Genomic DNA, 21,768 nt, shown 5'->3' on the forward strand with positions numbered 1-21,768 from the left:
TGTTTTCTGAGGTCCAAGGTCAACGCAGCCGTCTACCAGGAAGTTTTAGAGCACTTCATGCTTCCTGCTGCTGACCAACTTTATGGAGATGCAGATTTCATTTTCCAACAGGACTTGGCACCTGCACACAGTGCCAAAGCTACCAGTACCTGGTTTAAGGACCATGGTATCCCTGTTTTTAATTGGCCAGCAAACTCGCCTGACCTTAACCCTATAGAAAATCTATGGGCTATTGTGAAGAGGAAGATGCGATACGCCAGACCCAACAATGCAGAAGAGCTGAAGGCCACTATCAGGGCAACCTGGGCTCTCATAACACCTGAGCAGTGCCACAGACTGATGGACTCCATGCCACGCCGCATTGCTGCAGTAATTCAGGCAAAAGGAGCCCCAACTAAGTATTGAGTGCTGTACATGCTCATACTTTTCATGTTCATACTTTTCAGTTGGCCAACATTTCTAAAAAGCCTTTTTTTTTTGTATTGGTCTTAAATAATATTCTAATTTTCAGAGATACTGAATTTGGGATTTTCATTAGTTGTCAGTTTTAATCATCACAATTAAATGAAATAAACATTAGAAATATATCGGTCTGTGTGGAATGAATGAATATAATATCCAAGTTTCACTTTTTGAATGGAATTACTGAAATAAATCAACTTTTTGATGATATTCTAATTATATGACCAGCACCTGTAGTTACAAAGTAGTGACTTCATTTAATTGGAAAACACTGAAATTGATTGTCCAGTATTTTTGTTAGTCAAAGTTAGAACGTCTAGTAGTTATTAAAGGCCTCAGAATATTTGTTATTAATAATTTGTAGTCAGACATTTCTGTAATGTCTAATTACTATTAGATTGTCCCTCATAAAATGACCATAAATAATGATAATGAATTAAATAATTAAATAATGAATTTTTCTATTAGTCAACTATTAATCTACAGTAGGACAGGTTCATCTGGCAAAACCCTCCTTAAAGGGTAACTATGGTGTTGTTTTTAACCAGCAGTGAAACAGGGCTGCAACAAAATACGTCCACTAAAGTGCTTGTTTTTGCTGCTGACAGACTCAGATTGTTATTACAAGTGTCTCACAGCATGATGGAAAGGGTCCCAACAGAGAGAGACCTTTGTTTAAAGAGTAATATACTACACTGGAGCTGTTGGTCTACCGCTGCCCAGTTTATGTTTTATATATTAAACTTTACAGTAAAATGTAGTTTTTATACACCAAAAACCAGCTGTCCACATGAATGTCATGGAACAGTGGAGTCAGATTGCGTTAAGTCTGATTTCTGTAATATGCTAGTTTATCTATTCTAATTTTACAAAGATGTGATGAAATGCATATTATAATAAAACATATGTTTAATTTTAACTATATGAAGATAAATAACAATGCAAAAGTGCATATTACAGCATTACATGGCAACTTTTGAATGCTTTGTGGCCTTTACAAGAAATAAAAATATTTATTGTACTCACATACTATAAAGAAATTCGTTTTAACTAGAACTTCTTATCTGTTATGTATTGGATGTTATGTTAAAACTGAGATGATTCAACATGAAGTTAGATAAGGATAAAGACATGCTACTGGGTTTCCACATACATGTAACTGCAGTTATAAATACCACCATGAGTGATTTTCCTGTATTTGTTCCTAAAATGTGTTTTATTGTTAATTTTTAACTATTTAGCTTAAATACATGACATAAAAAACATAATATTCCATTTTGTCAGGTGTGGCATTTTACTCCTTTATTGCATGTTGTCCACAAATAATAAATAATGTAAATGGATTTGTATTTTAGCCCAATTTTGAGTAATAAAAAGAATCTTAAAAAAAATCTAGACGTTTTTAATAACTACAGTGTAATACTACAGCGCATAAAAACCCAAGTAAAAGTCTTGCTTTCAAAACTTTACCTAAGAAAAAGTATAAAAGTATTGTATGTAGTGGAGTTAAAAGTATAACTTTTCCCTCAATTGTAGTGGAGTAGTAGTATAAAGTCCAAAACTGTACTTACTATTAGAGAACAAAACTGCAAATAAACACACTGATGGCAATGAACAGAACTGATCTGTAGTTGAGTACATAGATGAAGAAAACAAATTAAGCTGTCAAAGGATAAATTCTCCTTGAAAAGTAAGAATGTGAGCCTTGTTATACATGTCCTCCTCCCCCCAGGATAAGCCTGGAGTTTACTTCATGAAGGGCGCTTACGAGAAGGTGATTCGCCTCTGCAGCTCCTACAACAGCAGAGGAAGCACACTTCCTCTGAACCACCAACAGAGGGAGTTGTACCAGCAGCAGATCAGCTACATGGGCAGTGCTGGACTGAGAGGTAAATACACTCAGTTACTGTATTATTGTAAGCTTATTGCGTAGCTTTAACACACGAATACCCTTAAAAACACGAATCTGTCTCTTTTTTAGTTTTGGCGTTTGCGTCCGGTCCTGAGATGGGGAACCTGACCTTTCTGGGTCTGGTGGGCATCATCGACCCACCCAGGGCCGGGGTCAAAGACGCCGTGGCCACGCTCATCAACTCCGGAGTCGCCGTCAAGATGATCACTGGAGACTCCCAGGAGACCTCCGTGTCCATAGGTCAGAGGGAGGAACGGGCCTGCGTACACATTAACTCTCAGATTTTATCAACCAGGTTCTGAAAAGGCTTCATCGGGCAGAGTGGAGGAGGGAGCTTTAAGGAACAGATCAGATACAGAAATCACCAAAACTCCATTTAAACTTACCTGGACAAAAGAAAACTCATCATGCGAACGATGAGGCTGCGTTTCCCCAGCAGGCCTTAATACAACATTTTATTTATAGAACATGTTACAAAGGTCTTTTTCAAGATAATAAAACACACAAAAAAAACAATAACACGATAAAAGCAAGGAAATTCTCAAAATTGAAATAAAGTAACAAGAAAAGGGGAAAAAAATACTTTTGCGGACACGGAGGCCACAGAGCTAACCCTCCCTTTTTCTTCGCCCTCTCCCTGTTTCCTCCTGGGGTCATGACAAATGACTGTCTGTAACTACACTGTCAAATATGCACAAACACCAAAACCCTCACTTTAAAAAAGCCTAAATACATGTATCTTGGGCTTTTAAGAGTCAACATGTACTGTAAAACCTCTATTAATAGCCCGGGCTTTTAATTCCTTTCACAAAAAAACGGGAAATATGCTACAATCAAACTGTTTATTTAAACATTTTGAATATTGTTTAAAAATTAGACTAAATGGGTAAATTAACGATCTAGGCCAATCTCAGAAACAGAGAGAGAGACCGACTGACTGATCTTAGCGAATAATATTTTGATGCTCGTTGTTTCAGTTAATGAACTACTATGAAAATGAATAAAATAAATAATTGAATTGTGGAGAATCTAACTGATCTAACGATGTGTAGCATGTCCATATTGACAAAAATTTAAACATTTATATTGGTATGTGTGATCTAAGCAGCTTAGCTCAAGCAGGTGACCAGGTGGGCTTTAAAAGGTTTTATGTACAGTATCTCACTAAAGTGAGTACACCCCTCACAGTTTTGTAAATGTTTGAAATTATCTTTTCATGTGACAACACTGAAGAAATGACACTTTGCTACAATATAAAGTAGTGAGCGTACAGCTTGTATAACAGTGTAAATTTGCTGTTCCCTCAAAATAACACATCACACAGCTGTTAATGTATAAACTGCTGGCAATAACAGTGAGGACACCCCTAAGTGAAAATGTCCAAATTGGGCCAAAGTGTCTATATTTTGTGTGGCCACCATTATTTGACAGCACTGCCTTAACCCTCTTGGGTATGGAGTTCACCAGAGCTTCACAGGTTGCCGCTGGAGTCCTCTTCCTCTCCTCCATGACGACATCACGGAGCTGGTGGATGTTAGAGACTTTGCGCTCCTCCACCTTCCGTTTGAGGACGCCCCACAGATGCTCAGTAGGGTTCAGGTCTGGAGACATGCTCGACCTCACCCTCGACCTTTACCCTCAGCTTCTTTAGCGAGGCAGGGGTCGTCTTGGAGGTGGGTTTGGGTTCGTTATCATGTTGTCCACAGGGAGGGGGTCATGCTCTGCTTCAGTATGTCACAGTACATGTTGGCAGTCATGGTTCCCTCGATGACCTGTAGCTCCCCAGTGCCGGCAGCACTCGTGCAGCCCCAGACCAGGACACTCCCATGCACGTGCACTCAACTTCTGTGGTCGACCATGGCGAGGCCTGTTGTGAGTGGAACCTGTCCTGTTGAACTGCTGTATGGTCTTGGTCACCGTGCTGCAGCTCAGTTTCAGGGTCTACGCAATCTTCTTATAGCCATCTTTATGTAGAGCAATTATTTTTTTTATTGTTTATTTTGTTCTCCAGATCCTCAAAGAGTTCTTTGCCACGAGATGTTGAACTTCCAGTGACCAGTATGAGGGAGTGTGAGAACGAACACCAAATTTAACACTCCTGCTCCCCATTCACACCTGAGACCTTGCAACAAGTCACATGACACCGGGGTTGGAAAATGGCTAATTGGTGCCCATTTGTATATTTTCACCTAGGGGTGTACTGCCAGGGTGTCTGCGGGGTCTTTCAAAGTCTTAAAGGGTAATAAATCCATTTTGTGAAAATTAAGGCCATTAAAAAGTATTAGTCTTAATCACCATTTAACAAGGTATTAAATTTTGTAGATATTTTTGTCGATGTGAAAATCCTTTTTGCCCAAAGAGTTTGTATGGTAAAAATGTGGGTGAACATATTTATTTATATTGCATAGCCAGAAACACTTGATAGGCAGGACATAACTTTAGCGGCTGTGCGATTCTTCTGTGTAACGTTAGGTGCAGGGATCTACCATGTGAGAGTTTCACTGTCATCCAGCCCTAAAAGTAGATCCGTGCGAACCGGAAAACTGATTTGCGAGCACAACCGACCATAACCTTCCACCACGCTGGACCCCCAATGCTAATCATTCAAAACATAGTCACATAGCTCTGTGGCCGCTTAAACAGCCTCCTTACTCAAAAACAAGATGTGCTGTCTGCAGGTGAAGCAGTAAGACAGAAGACAACAGGGAAATGTAAGCAGCGTTTGGATTTGGCTAACGAAGGCTGTCTATTTAGCTAAATCAGTGCCTTTTATTGAAACACATTTAACTGTTCGTAAAGCCGATGTGCTCGTCAATGTCACTTTTCATGAACGGATCAATCACAGCCTGAATGGAGTGGGACATTAAAAAAAGTAATCGTTCTGCCTAAATAGTTATGATTATTAACGCATTAGTAGGCTACTTACAATTAAAGTTAGAGACTATCTGCTACCATGTAGAGCATTTTTCTTGCGCAAAGTTAATGAATAAAAAAACGCCCCAAAATGAAACCGTTTCAACTGGAGTTATTATTATAATAGTGGTAAGCTATATACGGTACTATTATATGAAATTCTAATGAATATAGAAACATCATATAAATAATATATTAATATCAAACTAACAGTTTACTATTATTATTATTATTAACAATATAGTTTTAATGTTATAATATTATGCTAACACACTCATTTGTACTAGCTCCTCCTCCAGGTTGCACAGCAGACAGATGTAGATTTAGAGCCAGAATGCCATTGTGCTAATATGTGCTGCTTCTAGCCGCCTCCTCCCGAGAGCAACATGTTCATCTTGTTCTATTAGATGTTAACTAAAGTTATTGTTATAAAAATTTACATAAAACCCTTTTAAAGGTGTGTTTCTGACTTAACCGGTTACAGCTCAAAGTGGCACGGCAGTCTTAAAATATGTTGAAAAGGTCTTGAAAAAGGTTTTAAAAAGTATTGAATTTTACTTCAGGATTCCTGTATATATCCCGCCACTAAAAGGGACAGGCATCTAACTGGGACGCTTTTTATTTTTTTACGTTACAGTAACTGTAACTGTTCTTTTAACTGAAAGAATCAATGAATGGTATTTTGTGTTTGCTCCTATGAACCATTTTTCCTTCTTTCTCCGTTTGTCTGCAGCCAGTCGTTTGGGCCTGTTCTCTAAAGGCTCTCAAAGTTTGTCTGGAGAGGAGGTGGATCACCTTGACCTGCAGCAGCTTTCAGAAATGGTCCCCAGGGTGAGAACAACACACAAGTCACGTTTCCATCAATATTTTTTGAAGTATCACATCGGAAAAGATTGATGGAAACGGCAAAAAACACATCCTCAATTTCCGCTGCGTCTTCTGTCTCCACAGATAGCTGTGTTTTATCGAGCCAGCCCCAGACACAAGCTGAAGATCGTCAAGGTGAGCAAGGATCAATAACACTGTAGAGAGTGTTTGATCCATTCAGGGAGTGGAGACTCTAATTGTCTGGGGATCTAAATGGATCACAAAAAATGTTTGTTTGTCCTTTTAAATATAAAATCCGTGTTGAAGTCGTGAACTGTTTCAGAGACAAACTGTTGCACTGATCAATCAATAAATAGTTTAGGCTGCAGTCTTTATACATATTCAGTATGGACTGAGCTTGCTGTAGAACAAAGTTTGGTAAGAGCACACAGTGATGGAAGAAGATTTTATTACAATCATTTTAACCCAACTGAAGTTAGTGGAGGACTAAACAGGAAGTTAGCAAGCAAAGGTCACAACGGTGTGGCTACGGTGAAGACTCGAAGCAGAAGTATTTAGTTTGAACTCCAACCTCCTCAAATGTTTTCAGCTCATCAGGTTCTTCATTTTAGGAAACACAAATTCTTACACAAGTGTTATATTTACATTATTTGTTTGGTTTTACGCTGTGCACTTAAGCAAAACTCAAACTTAAAACTCAAGGGGAAAATGGTGCTTTTTAGCTAAATGACTGAATGTTAAAATGAAAACAGTAGGATTGTCAAAGTCTTACTGTTGAAAATTTTACCTCTTCTAAAAGTATTGTCAGTCAGTCAAACCGCAAGCTCTGAACGCTCCTCATTTGTTAGTCAGAATATTAAAGTTAAAGTCGCTCCTCTCTGCAGTCCCTCCAGAACATTGGCGCCGTCGTAGCCATGACGGGCGATGGGGTGAATGACGCCGTGGCGCTGAAGGCTGCAGACATCGGCGTGGCGATGGGCCAGGCGGGCACAGATGTCTGCAAGGAGGCAGCCGACATGATTCTGGTGGACGACGACTTCCAAACCATCTTGTGAGTGAACGACGCCAGCACTCTTTGACCCTTGCGGTAAAAGTTTTAAGGTGCCTTAAAAACTAACGTTTTGTTCTCCGTTTCCAGGTCAGCCATCGAGGAAGGAAAAGGAATTTACAACAACATTAAAAACTTTGTCCGCTTCCAGCTAAGCACGTGAGTGAATAGAAACTGTAACAGAGTCCGAGCGTTACAGACCTACAGCTAATTTTATACCACGTGGACTCACATATAAGGTGTATGTGTTTGTCTACAGTCATTTAATAAAGATTTCCCTAATTTGTGAATATTGTGAAGTGTTGCTCCTGGCTGGTAGCGTCCTCAATGCTTTCAAGAGATTAAATATAGAGAGCCTAAGTCCTTCACTTCCACTTTCGCCCTCTAGGACCTCATTTCGGGAAAAATGTTTGGTAGTCAGTGGCGAGAGACAGCTAATGTTTAGATCCTGTTTGAATTGTGTCCTGAATAACACACATGATGTTTGTCAGTTTAAATGTTTATTTGTGTTCAATGAACTACATCTCTTGTCTCGCACATTGTACATCGCCAACATGTTAGCGCTGTAATGCTAAGCTAACATTCATTGCTTGCTACTAGCTGGGTAGCTTAGCTATGTTCCACGCATAGATGTTTCTCACCTGATGTGTTTTATTCAACGATTCCTGGTTCTTTCATCACATCATCTATACATGGAAGCTCTTCAACATTGGCTTCAGTGGCGTTGGCTTCAGTCATTGAGAGAAACAGTTATGACTTTTGTGTTTGTGGTTTTTGTAATTATGTATTTTCACAATTTTACATTTCAGCAATTTTATAACAAACTGTGACTTTCTTGACTTAAATTATCTTTTAAACTGACAAACATCATCAAATCAAACAGGATCTCAACATTAGATGTCTCTCGCCGTTGATTACCAGACATATATTTTCTGAAATAAGGGCCCATGGCGGTCTATCGGAGGGAGAGAGGCTTAGGCTCTTTATGAAGGCCCACTTCGACGTGCATAAATAGCTTCATACCAGCCTGACACTCCCTCCCTCCCCCTGCTGGCCTGCAGGAGTATTGCAGCTCTGACGCTCATCTCTTTGGCAACGCTGATGAACTTCCCCAACCCGCTGAACGCCATGCAGATCCTGTGGATCAACATTATCATGGACGGACCTCCCGCTCAGAGGTACAGGGGCATCATGGAAGCTGTAGTGTAAAGGCACTGCAGCCACAATGGGTGTTTTCAGGCTGATTCCAGTAGACTCTGTATATTTAGATGCGTCTCCTTTTAGCCAGTATTTCTTTAGCAAAGTTGAATTCCTGGCAGTGTACAGAGGACTTTAAAACAACATTTAGACCTTAATGTTGGGGGTAAAAAACACTATTTTATGGATTTCCTAATGTCTTACTTATTATATGGCAAATAGACAGTTTTAAGACAATACTTTTAATCAAGTTTAGTTGAATTCATAAGCAGTTGTTGAGTTCCAGAAGAACGAATAGTATAGATTTATTTTCAGTTTCTTTAGAGGAGGTTGGGTTTCTACAATTCAGGCTCTGGTTTATGTACATTTGCTATTTTAAACATTTTTAATAGTGAAATCAAACTTTTTTAACTTTCTGCAAATTAACCGCACTTTAATTCTTTGTCAGTGGGTCGGGAGTGCCTTGTTTGTGACAGTGTTTTGTTTTTTAGTTTGGGCGTGGAGCCTGTGGACCGCGATGTGATCAGGAAGCCTCCTCGTAATGTGAGTGACAGCATCATCACCCGCAGTCTGCTTGTCAAAATCCTGGTGTCAGCGTTCATCATTGTCTGCGGAACGCTGTTTGTCTTCTGGAGAGAGGTTGGTCACTTTTCTGTTGGATGGGCTCAGCGTTTCATTCCTTTTGGTTCCTTATTGTGTTTTTCTCTCTCGTGATGTTAAAACGGATTGAAGGGAAATCCTAACAGAAGCTAAGTAAGCCGTGGTATACGCTTATTATATCCCAGTTAAGGGGCGTTGTCCTGGCAACTCTCTTAACTGTGATATAATAAGCGTATACCACAGCCTGAAGTGAGCTATTGCTTTTATAAAACGGTTGCCAAGTATGGCAAAAAGAAACAGACTACAATTTGACTTTATTTCATCAACAGACATTTCTTTATGAATACAAAAAGTAGTTCCACCAGGCTGCCGGTAGCATGACAGTTGCTAAGCAACATACATCAAAGGCTAGAATTATTAGAAATATTTATTTCTATCTCTTTGCACGTTGCCATTTGTTGTGCAGCCACTAAAAAAACTGTCCAGCGCCAGTAGATTGACTTTGGTAACTTGAACTCATGTAATAATATGCTTGCTACTGTGTGCCGGCTGCCAGCAGTGCGTAAAATATTAACTAATAATCTGTGATGGCCTTTTTCAGTCTATTGAAACTTAAACTTTGTTGCAATATTGCAGACATCTGGGGCAAGTAGTGGGCTGCTGTGTGATCGCATTTTAGGTGTAAATGTGGCGTGAGACCCCCACGAAGCTCGGATTACAACTCGAACCCTGTTTGTTGTGGAGTGATACAGATCTGTGCAAAGGAATTCAATGTCATACCTGTTGTACACGCTTATTATATCACTACAATGAACCAATCAGATTGCTTGATTTGAGCTACCCATTTTATAATGACAAATAAACAACCTAAATATAATAGAAGTGTGATTTAGAATGGATAGAAGTGATTTAAAATACTTAAAAACTTGTTTATATTCTTTCAATTTTATATTTTGGAAAATCTTTATTATATAGGTTTTTGTTCATTGTTGTTGTGCATTTAGTCTGCAAAACAAATTCCTTGTATCTGTAAAAATAACTTGGCAATAAATCCGATTCTGATTAATCACTTATTGTCAGAGAACTGTGATCTTTTCCTAAACCTAACCAAGTAGTTTTGGTGCCTAAACTTAACCAAATTGCGACGTTTCAAACGTTAACCACTAGTTTTATTTTAAAAGTTTTTAAAAGTCTTGACCAAGCGCACGGGGATGATTACGGCTCAGAGAAAATATACTTATATACTAACTTATGTTGCTGCCATACTTCACCAAGTATAAACACAAATGCATTCGTGTTTGATGTACAAGAAAATGCAGAAGGAAAAGTTAAATTTTTAGAATCAATACTTGGTAAAGCTACAGAATCAGACTTTGTTTACCAAGGAGTTTGTTTTGGTGCCAGAACATCAAAATAAAGAAATAAGATGGAAATAAAATAGAAGGATTAGATGAGAGAGATAACTGAAAAGATTAGTAAAAAAAGTGTGAATATTTGTGTTTTGGCTTCCAGTTGCAGGACAACATGATCACTCCTCGAGACACCACCATGACCTTCACCTGCTTTGTCTTTTTTGACATGTTCAACGCTCTGAGCTCTCGTTCACAGGTAAACACACCTCAGACACACCTGAGAGCACTTAGTTTAATAAAAAGTGCTCTCTTGAGCTTTCTGTTCCCTCCTGATAAACTGTTTGTGTAGCAGAAATGTGCATTGTTAGTTTTGCTAAAATCACAAACCTTTTTATTTTAGACTGATTGCATGTTCTCACCCTAATACTTGTTGTTTTACGACTTTGATGCTAAATTAAAAGCTAAGTGACTACATTGATCAGCCTGTGAGTGTTTGATCTGTACCTGACTGCCCCTCGCTGCTTCTCAGACTCGTATGGTCCACGAGATGGGTCTGTGCAGTAACAAGACTTTCTGCTACGCCGTCCTGGCCTCCATCATGGGTCAGCTCCTCGTCATCTACTTCCCTCCTCTGCAGAGCGTCTTCCAGACAGAGAGCCTCAGCATCTTTGGTGAGAACAAAATCTTTAAAGACACGAGTAGCCGCAGGTGGATTTTTTAAAACCTTACAGAAAAACCACGTGGCACATGTAAAATTTAACATGTATTGCACATGGGGTTTTGAAACATTTTCATGTTGTGAAGCCAATGTAAATTCCCATGTGAAACCTATGTGATTACACATGTTTTCCACATGTTCTCTACCTCTAAATGTAAGAACCACTCCTAACATTTTCCTAATTTAATCTTGTGTGAGGAGAACTGCAGCCGCTCTCCAGCGAGCTACTGTTAAGGCTAGCTGCAGTTATCCTATTACCGATAAGAAGGCATGCTAAGCTAACATTTGATATCACAAAGACGGTAACGTTAACCTCAACAAGCTGTCAATAAGAAAACAACACAACATACATAACTTAAATATAACACTGAGTTATGTTTGTAGTTATCAGGGACGGAGCAGTTACATTCCTCCTTGTTGCTGTTTGTTTCTTATTGAGGCTGCCTGATTAAATAAAGATTACATTAAAAAAGACCGTTGTTGTGAACGCTTTGCATTATGGGACAGAGTGCAAGAAGTAATCTGGTCCGATGCATACTGGAGATTTTTTTGAATAGGGATGGGTATTGCTACTCTCAGGCTGCGTCTAAGGCATGTTCGTCACAAGTTTATCACCACAAGCTTGGCTTTCCGTTGGTTCCATCTTCTAGTGTCATTTAACACGTCTCTGTACATTTTTATATGCTGTGCACATCACTTGTCACTGATTGATCGCTGCGCTCCATCAATTAAAGGCTTTTGTGGCGCAGCAGTGATCAGCTGATCTTACTGACGGAACCTGCGGCTGCTTTAGGTGTAGTCTGTTTGATCAGCTGGACGTGCAGCCTCTCTTTACTCTGTTTCTGAGTCTTTAGTGTAGTTTACAGACTCTTACTCGTTTTATACTTGTGACTGTCGTTTTTGAAGGTTTGTCACTCGCCACTAAAGGAAAAAGCACTTGGAGATCTTTCAACTCAACAAAATAATTTTCCGTTGTTTACTTTCAACAAACGTATCAAAAATTACCTTAAATTTGTTTCCTACCACTTATTTGGTCAGTAAACTATTTCACTCCTCTTTCATTCAAATATAAAAAAATTTGCAAGCTGTAGTCTTTCCCCGTGTAATACTACCCCTGGGGATGACCTAATTAGGATGAGGAGGATCTGATACAATTTCCCAATACCTTTTATGGAACAGTTATTTGAAACAAAAAAATAGATAACAACAATAATAATAATAGGCTACCAATCAACTGCTATGGCTTCAGCAGGTGGCATTTTATGCAGTGTATTGAATGAAGTAATGGAGCAGTGGATAAGACACATGCCTTTGATGTGAGAGACCCGGGTTCGAATCCACTGTGAGACACCAAGGTTTCCCTGAGCAAGGCACTTAACCCCTAGTTGCTCCAGAGGTGTGCGACCTCTGACATATATAACAATTGTTATATAGCAATTGTAATTCGCTTTGGATAAAAGGGTCATAAATGTAAATATAAGTACTCTATTGGTATCAGTATCACTTTAAGGGTACTTGTATCAGCGTCCACGTTGATTCCGCATTCCAACTTAAGAACACATGAACACACACTGAAGTCGGAAAAACTACTTAACAACTCGGGGAAATGGGGCCCATCCGAGGAGCACCTGAATGCACCGTGAGCCACTGGTTGCAATTCACAACCCTCACCACTAGATGCCACTACAACTTACACACTGAACCTTTAATTGTGGTAAAACAAAGTGGCTGTTTAATGGAGTCTGTTGTTGCACATGTAGCATCATAGCTGAGTTAGCTTTGTGTTCTGATCTTCCTCCCGCAGACCTGCTGTTCCTAGTGACCCTCACCTCCTCTGTGTGCATGGTGTCCGAGATCATTAAGATGGTGGAGAGGTGGAGGGAAGCTAAAAAGAGCCCACCCTCCGACTTCTTCCACGAGGTATGACACAGCCCCACGCCGCTGGCCCCGCCATGCTGATGGGCCGAAGGACTCTGAGCCTTGGAGGAGGAAGAAGAAGAGGAGGACGGTGATGGGTTTTAGGATATCACAACCGATGGCACTGACTATATAAGACTGACAGGACTTGTGGGATTTTCCTGGGAGGGAGGAGAAACTGTGGTCTGGGACTGGAGCTTCGGCCTCGGGTTGCGGTGACGGAGGGAGGTGAGTTAGCAGACTGGACTTTAATTGAAGTGGGAAGACATGATGGCTGCTGAGAGATCTGATCCAATAAATGGCTTTAATACCGATCCACAGCAGCAGTTCAGCTCCCCCCCCCCCCCGGCCTCGTTGTAGATTCCTGACCGTAGCTTTTGGGGGAAACTGATTTAAACATTGTCGCCGTGAACCCAGCTCCAGTCTGCTCCTCGTCATTTAGGACGTTAACCCTGTGAAGATTCAAGGCTGTGTGCAATTCTTTGTGTTCTTCCTTCTTTTTCAATCTTATCCTTTTTAGAAGGTGTTGACCACTATTCTTTCTTTTAACGGTCGAACGCGGTGACTTCACGCACGACCACGACTTTGTTTTGATTCCTCTACAGATGGGTTTACAGGACATGGTGGAGGTGTAACGGTACAAAGTTTTTATCACAGCAGGGAACAGAAAATATTACATTTTTTGTTCTAATTTCTGCTGGAAATTAAGACACTGAAGCATTTCCATATTTCCTAGAAAACTTAAGGCAATATGTCCGTGTTGCTGTACATTAAATACAGAACTGTATTCATGTAAAGGAACATAACAGTGCACTTTATTGCATATAAATCTTTAATCGTGTGTTTTCTACTGTGAAAGTCTGTGGCTGCCAATATTAAAATCAAAATGTCATCTTCCATTTATGTCCATAGATTTTCAAATTAAATCAAAGTCGTCATTTTTTAATGGACATTTTCATAATAAGAATAATGTTTGTCATGTTATTATGGAAACCGTCTGTGTTCTGCATATGAGGGTGCATATAATTGAGAAAGCCTAAACTGTAAAAACATTCAGATTAGAAATTTTACCTGAGGAAGGGATGAGGACTGAGACAGTTAATTAAAAGTGCATTTATTTAAAAATCAGGATGTAAATCTTTAAATCCAGTTTACATTATAAATTTATATTTAAATGTGATTATTATTATTATAGATTGAAAAATTAGTCACTTTAAAATGATTTTATTCAGTTTTTGTTATGTTAGTAATTATGCTTTTCAACAATGAAAATGAAAGTTGGATTTTTTTTCGTGTGTGTGTCACAACTGGAAAATTTGATTTTGTAGAAATGTATTTGTATCAGGATTCAACACCTTGTTTAAGTGATTTGATTTTAGTGTTGGCAGCCATACACTTCCATACACAGACACTGACATGAAACACTTTGGTGGTTTTTGTAGGACGGGATAATATCTATTACTTACGTTTGCTTATTTTTTTGGATTACTTTGAAACTTTAACTTTCTTTCCTTGAGAATTTTTTCTTCGAACAAATTAAGTTCTGAAATTTAACAGTTATAGGAACTCCTAAATAAAATGGTGTCATTTTTAATTGAATCAGGAACTGTCGGATCAGAGAATAATTAAAATCAGAGAATAATTACAACAAGATTATTAATCTGACCAGACTTCTGACTGACCATGTTTTTGTATTTTGTCCCAACAGCTTCTCATCCCAGGGCGTCAGATATTGGTATTTGATGCACAAGGTACCCTTTAGAGTCCTTGTGAGATGCCTTTTTAATATGTGGTGTGTGTTGACATAAGTACAGTACGTGATGGCGGATGGGTTACTTTAAAGCGCAGGACGTTGAAGGGTACCTTGTGCAACAAATAGCTTTCTCAAAGTGTCTATATTTGATGCCCTGGGATGAGACCGGGCTGTTTGTCCAGTCCAGCTTAACCAAATACTACTGCCATAACAAGTAGAGGTGTTAGTTAACAAAATATTTGGTGCACTAACGGTTTAGGAGGCGTAATCGTACCATTGCACCTCCACTACACGGGCTTGTTTCTGGGATCCGCATGTTATGTTTCACGCTTCTTTCTACGTACAATGGTTTATTTAAATTAAAATGGAACTCTGGTTTCTGTTGAGCAGCTGTCGTATTTAAGCTCCTTCACGCTCGCCACCTCGTCTGTGGCGGCGAACGACTCTTCCTCTGGCCACAAACTGGCTGCTGTCTGCAGGTTAGGAACTTTGTTTTTCCTGCAAAACAGCAGAGGTGGAACATCCTGACACTAAAATGTGGAATTAGGCCTCAAAAACTCGCCAACACAACTGACACGGTTGCTTTCAGGGTACACAGAAACTTTAGTAACAATGCTTTCTCATCCTGTGCCTTAGAGAAGTCATCGATAATTTTAATTATCTCCACTCCTTTAGTGGACGGAAGCCCTTTACTGATGCATGGCTTTTCTGTTTAATCAGTTTTAAATTATTTTTTTTTTAAAAGAACAATCATACGAAATATTAACTTATTTTCCATTTATAGTTGATATATAGAGAAGCCAGGGTGCTTTCTGGGAAATGTAGTCCACATGACTTTTAATATGTAGTTATTGTTTTTTTGTTTGTTTCTTCCAAAAGGCACATTTTCACAGGTGTTTGCTAAATGAACAGTAAGAAAGGAGGGAAGAAAATACCTTCACCCTGCTGCTGTTTCCTAAAATTTAAATCTTGTTTTATTTTATACAGTTCACATTACTGATAGATGTTCACAGCAGCAGAGTTCAGGTGTTCTTTTCCTTTTCATCCGGGATTTTGGTTTATAACACGGTTTGTTTTTTTTGTTGTTTTTTTTTGCTGATGTTGGTAAAAAGCTTTTAATTTCTGAAATGAGAAAATGACCAGAAAAAGGGGGGGACATATTAAAGGAAAATTACTGTTTTTACAACCTGAGTCTTATTTTTGTAGTTTCTTTCATCATTCCTGTTGGTTCTGATAAGATTTCTGAACTGACATCTCTAACTGTGCATTCAGACCAAAAGCATGTCAAATTTCACAAATAAGGCAAGTAAACACAACCCGGTTTACTATAGCGGTATGAACCCAAAATAAACATTTTGCTGTGATTTAATTGTAATAAATGGATCAAAAAGATGCAGAATTCACTACAAAATTATACCGATTTGTTTTACATATGAATTGTCATGTCTGTCTTTTAAAATGCATGTTTTTTAAATGGAGTTTAGATCGATCAGTCCTGTGTTCTGCTAACTTGTTCACTGGTACAATGATAGCTGGAGCTTACCAGGTAGTTCAACTTCCTAGCTTAGTCTTCTCCAAGCAATGTCCACTTTTGTCCGGTTTTTAATTAAATATGAAGTAGTAGCACAGAGCTGTGTGTCCACTGAAGCTAGTGGAAATCCGAAACACACGGTGGCATGCTGCTGAGAAGTGCCACTGAAGATAAATAAATATTTTAAACTCCAAAAATTACTAGTAAAAAGTTTAATAAAAGCAGTCCATCACGTCCTGTGCTCTCCTCGCTTTTGGTGTGAAAGTACCATTACTATTAATGGATATAACGTACAGCATAATATCTCACTGGACTCAGCAACAAGAATATTCAGATAGAAGTATTCAGTAAGCACTATTGTATAAGAAATTATTTTTAAAAAGACTAATTTAATCTTAGAAAGAAATGTGAGCAGACGGGTTTGAAACAAACCAAAGTTTAGTTTTGGTGAGCATTATTTGTACAGCACATTTTCATACACCAGGGCAGATCAATGTACTCAACAGCAGAGCTGCGATGACTAATCAATTACTTGTAAACTATTAAATTAATCGATTGATTAATTAATTTAATAAAAACTTAACTTGATGATCGATTCATTGTTTTGAGTCTAAATTTGAATAAAAATGTGAATGTTTTCTGGTTTCTTTGCTCCTCTTTGACAGGAAACACTGATCCACATTTTGTTTCATCGTTTTCTGACATTTTATGGACTAGACAACTAATCGATTAAATCGAGAAAATTATCAACAGGTTAATCAGTAATAATAAGTAAAAGATTTACAGTTGTAAATGGTGCGAAAGTACAGGCGAGCGATACAAGGGATTAAAAAAAATGTAGTGCATTTTTAAAATCAAGTGGGGGAAAAAAAACACATTTAGATGCACAATTTAATTCAATTTAGAAAAAAATTTGAACTAAATACTGAGTTAAGAAAAAGTTTTCAGCCTGTCTAACTGCTTCTGTTTCTTCTTGTTATTGGGCCCCAGATCAAATTTTAAGCCATAAAGAAGCTGAAAACTCAGGTTGTACTAAACTCAGCAAAACCGATGTTTCTCCCGCTGTGATTAACTTAACGATCACATGACCATCCATCCATCTCTATCACTTGTTTTTGAGGTCTCTTTCCCGTTCTCCCTACGGCTAGATGTGATTGAAAACCTTCAGTTCATGTTTCCTGTTATTGATCCAGATGTTCTGTTGCTTTCTTTGTGAACTTGTACATTTACTCTGTAAAATAAGTGAAGGTTCATCTCTTGTTTTAACAACATTCATGTGCACTTGTTATATAAATTGTGCTTTTCTATTATCTTCTGTGTGTCGGGGGCCAAATGTACGGAAGACAATTAGGGTTAGGATTTTTTTCATTTTTTCTCCACTTTATTGACATCTTCAAAATAACAAACTGGCATCTCTGTAATGTCACATAAACCTAACATTTAACTAAATCTAAGCCGCAAACAACTTAAAAATAGATGAATAAAAATAAAATAAACTAAGAATTTTAATTTAATTGAAAATACAAAATCAAAATACAATGTAAGTAACTCAGAGTCTGAAGGCACTATACTTTTCCAGTGTTTCTATTGATTGGAAACTAATAAATGATGTAAAACTTGTGCAGCTTTAAAAAATCTATACTTTACGAATATAAAATGTAGCTATAATGAAAATATTGTTACACAACAACTCAGTATCTTTGTTTTCCGTAAAACAACCAAACTCCATTATGGTAATAAAACCAGGCTTTACAATCTTTGTACCTAACAATCATATATTCTGTTCACAAATAATTTAACAACATTACAGCTGTAGAAAAGATGTCCCTGAGAATCAAAAATTAATTACATGGGTAGATATCACTAATTGTTTTGAAATGAACCTCTTTAATTTTAGGAAACAAAGGATATGATCAAAATCTTTCTTTTCACAGGAAGTGGAGAAAAAAAATTTTCATCATCAATCATCTCAATGTTATCACCTTTACTAAGTAAATAATTATACTTGTCAAGTATAGTAGAGTAGAGAATAGCAGCATTACAGTGGAATATTGTAACAATCCTTTTATAAAATTTGTTAAAGTCAGAATTCTGAATTTAAACTCTGAAATCATAATTATTTTTACATGTGGCCCTAATCATCTTCCGTACATTTGTGAGTGGTCTTTTTTTGTTTTTTTGTTCTCTGGAGGCTGATTGTCTTGAAGGTATCTCACAAAGCAAATCAACCCCCCCTGTAATTAATGTAATCAATGAAGTCAGTTTTCAAGCATTCCGTGTCTTAAATCTGAGGAAAATATCATTGGGTTTGGTACAAGAAAATTTAAGATGACGACTTTGGGGACTCCTGTGGCTCAGGAACCCCCGGCTCCTCCAGTCTGCTTGTCAAAGTGTCCTTGGGGAAGATACTGAACCCCAGTTTGCTCACGATGGCTGTGCCATCGGTGTGTGATGGATTAGTTTCTTTTGTCTGATGAGCAGTTGGCACCTTGCATGGCAGCCTCTGCAGTGAATGAATGAATGAATGAATGATGGTGAATGGGTGAATGTGACTTGTAGTGTAAAAGCGCTTTGAGTGGTCGAAAGATCAGAAAGGCGCTTTACAAGTACAGTCCAATTACCATTTTGGGGTTTTAGAAAGTGTGGTGGACATTATTCAATAATTTATGAATGAGCAATTTATCTAGAAAGAAATCAGCAAATGAATCAATAATGAAAATAATCAGTAGTTGCAGCCCTGATCAAAAGCGAAGATACTTGATTTTAAAGTTTTTTTTGGTTTAAATGTGTTACATAAAATTTACATTAATTTATTAAATTTAAAAAGTGGTTTTGGGACTGTTAAATAAAATAAACCAGAAGTAACTGAAGTAAATAAATGTAATCCTAGTCAATTAATCAATAAGTTGATCATTTGAATCATCATCATCATCGTGTATTTATTTTTAGGTTGTCTGGACAAAAAAAATTAAACCAAAGACTCTGTTAATGTTTCCGCACTCTGGAAAATTAATCAACAACAAATTTGAGAATCAATTACATTTTTGAAGCAAAAATGTCAAACAAGTGCTTCAGCTTATAATGTGAGGATTTTTAATACTTTTCTTTGTTTTATGTCGTTGTAAACTTGGGGGGGCTTTTGGCGAAAACAAGCACTTTGGAAGTAAACAAACTACAACACAAAGTTGTAACTCTACAGAAGGAACAGCAACATGGATGTTTTTAGAGTGTTAATCCACAAAGAACAATGCTAAATTTCCTTTGGTTTTAACAGTGTAACTAAAGGGAATCAAACCAGCACAACCAGACCAACAAAACACGAAATGGACGGAGGCGTCCACAAATGTCTAGCTATAAAATCTGTCTGACATTTAGAGCTGATATTTGTTTTGTTTTGTTCCTTGAGCAACCATACCCACACATTTACAACAACTAAACTAAAAACAACCAGTTTCATATTTAAAAAGGAGACAACATATTACAAACGTTTTCATACACCTTAGGCCTGAACAATTAATATAAATTTTGTAAAAGTGAGTAAATACACCATTTTAAATTAAATATTGTTGTGCTGCAGAGATGTCCTGACCTACACATGATATTCTACAGCAGTGGTTCTCAAACTTTTTAACATCACGGACCCCTAATCTGACAAATTAGATCACGGGCCCCCATTTGCTAAGATTTTTGCTTTTAGATGTTTTATTATGGACCGTGTATGAAACCCATGATCCAAGCAGTCATATGTTCTTTCATTGTGTTACTGAAGTGAAGGAATTAGAACAAAAATTTAATTATTCCCCTTTTTGCTGGCGATACCCTGTAACCCTCTCAAGGACCCACCACACTACAGACTTAAGAAAACATTGTTTTGTCTTTTTTACAACCAGTCCCCTAAAAGGTCACACCATAAATCTAATTAATGTTTTTAAATGAGAAAAATTATATAAAAATTCTATTTCCCCCAATTCCCGCAATTTGATATTTTTTCAAAATTGTTCGCCTCTAATAGTTTTTTTTGTTTTTAAGTGCATATAAGGTATTTGGGGCAGTAAAATATTTTACACTTGAATATTTAGGAAATATAGATTTCTATTAATGTATATTCTTTTTTTTTTTTGTAATTTCTGACAGACTGCAGAGCTTTGTGAAGTGCTGTTTTTAAGCTTCTTTCTCCGTCGTCTCGGCTGTTTTTACTCTCTGCAGAAGTTTCGTCTGTTTTACTGTTTTTCAGCGTTTTTAATGTCTGAAAAACAAAATCTCATGTGAGAATTAAACAGAAGCTGCTGAGGTTCAAACAGAGCTGCTGCTGCGAAGACCAGTCACACCACTGACTCGCTCTCTTTATCTTCTGTTTATTTATCGTGTGTGTGTGTGTGTGTGGGGGGGGGGGAATGAGAATAAAATGTTTATTAAAATTTTATAAATTTTTTAAATAAACTTTCACTTTGTTTTTATTCGCAAGTCATATTCAGAGGCAGTTTGAGTAGCAGAGAAGAGTTTAATCCTTCATTTAAAAAATATAATTTTACACCATAAAACAAGCGATTTCCTTATTTGTATTCCTTCATTCTTACTCCCATTTAGTTAAAATACACATGTACGAAATAAACACTGACAAATACTGAAACTTTTCATTTTACAAATTTTGTTTGCATTTAAAACATCGGTCTCTGATTAGCAAAGAAGTTTACAAAATATTAAAACATTTAAAAGTTAAAAGTGCTTGTATAAGTTTAAAAAAAAAAAAAAAAAAATAGAATTGAGATAAAATCCAAATCTACAGAGAAAATAATTGTAGGCCCCCAGCAGAGGACAGAATTTCGCTTCATAGCTACAAACAGAGGGAATATTGATCTGGATTTTAAACTAGTTTGTAAACTACTTTAGATATCGCATATTAGCAAACAGCTAAAAACTTCATAAAGAGACTTGGGCCCCTCCCTTTTCTGTGGACCACCATGGGATCTTACCAATGTTACTGAAGCTAACGTCAAAGAGCTTCCATGTGTAGATGATGTTAAAAGGACCAGGAGTTGTTGGATTAAACACGTCAGTTGAGAATCATCTGTGTGTGGAACATAAATAAGTTAACTGTTTGACGACAAACTGCGACTTTCTTGACTTAAATTATCTTTTAAACTGACAAACATCGTGTGTGTGGTTCAGGACAAAATTCAAATGGGATCAAAACATTAGCTGTCTCTCACCGTCGACTACGGTACATATTTTGTTACGAAATACTGTCCCATGGGGCGGAAGGGGAAAGGAGGGACCCTTGTTAGCAAACAGCTACTTTTTTGGGTCAAGTTGGGGCGGCTGTGGCTCAGGAGGAAGAGCGGGTTGGCCGTTAATCGGAAGGTCGGCGGTTCAATCCCTGGCTCCCCCTGGTTGCGTGTCGAAGTGTCCTTGGGCAAGATACTGAACCCCGATTTGCCCCTGGCGGCTATTCCGCCAGTGTATGAGTGAGTGTGAATGTTAGTTTCCGTTTGAGCACTTAGGCTCAGTGTATGAATGTGTGTGACTGGTGAATGCAG

The 21,768-nt window shown here is 37.8% G+C and overlaps 1 protein-coding gene across 1 annotated transcript in view; it reads left to right on the forward strand.

Moving 5' to 3' along the window:
* Positions 1–18,504, forward strand: part of atp2c1 (ATPase secretory pathway Ca2+ transporting 1) — a 111,817-nt gene extending 93,313 nt beyond the window's left edge. Inside the window, exons 17-27 of the mRNA XM_046045687.1 lie at positions 2,195–2,351; positions 2,444–2,614; positions 6,021–6,118; positions 6,239–6,289; positions 7,000–7,166; positions 7,254–7,322; positions 8,225–8,341; positions 8,852–8,999; positions 10,473–10,568; positions 10,842–10,983; positions 12,835–18,504. Of these exons, the coding sequence (XP_045901643.1) occupies positions 2,195–2,351; positions 2,444–2,614; positions 6,021–6,118; positions 6,239–6,289; positions 7,000–7,166; positions 7,254–7,322; positions 8,225–8,341; positions 8,852–8,999; positions 10,473–10,568; positions 10,842–10,983; positions 12,835–12,956 (1,338 nt within the window). The 3' untranslated portion in view covers positions 12,957–18,504. The remainder of the gene's footprint in view (positions 1–2,194; positions 2,352–2,443; positions 2,615–6,020; positions 6,119–6,238; positions 6,290–6,999; positions 7,167–7,253; positions 7,323–8,224; positions 8,342–8,851; positions 9,000–10,472; positions 10,569–10,841; positions 10,984–12,834) is intronic.
* The last annotated feature ends 3,264 nt before the right edge of the window (positions 18,505–21,768 follow it).

The sequence above is a fragment of the Micropterus dolomieu genome, linkage group LG03 (genome assembly GCF_021292245.1).
Source record: "Micropterus dolomieu isolate WLL.071019.BEF.003 ecotype Adirondacks linkage group LG03, ASM2129224v1, whole genome shotgun sequence".
NCBI classification, from domain to species: domain Eukaryota; kingdom Metazoa; phylum Chordata; class Actinopteri; order Centrarchiformes; family Centrarchidae; genus Micropterus; species Micropterus dolomieu.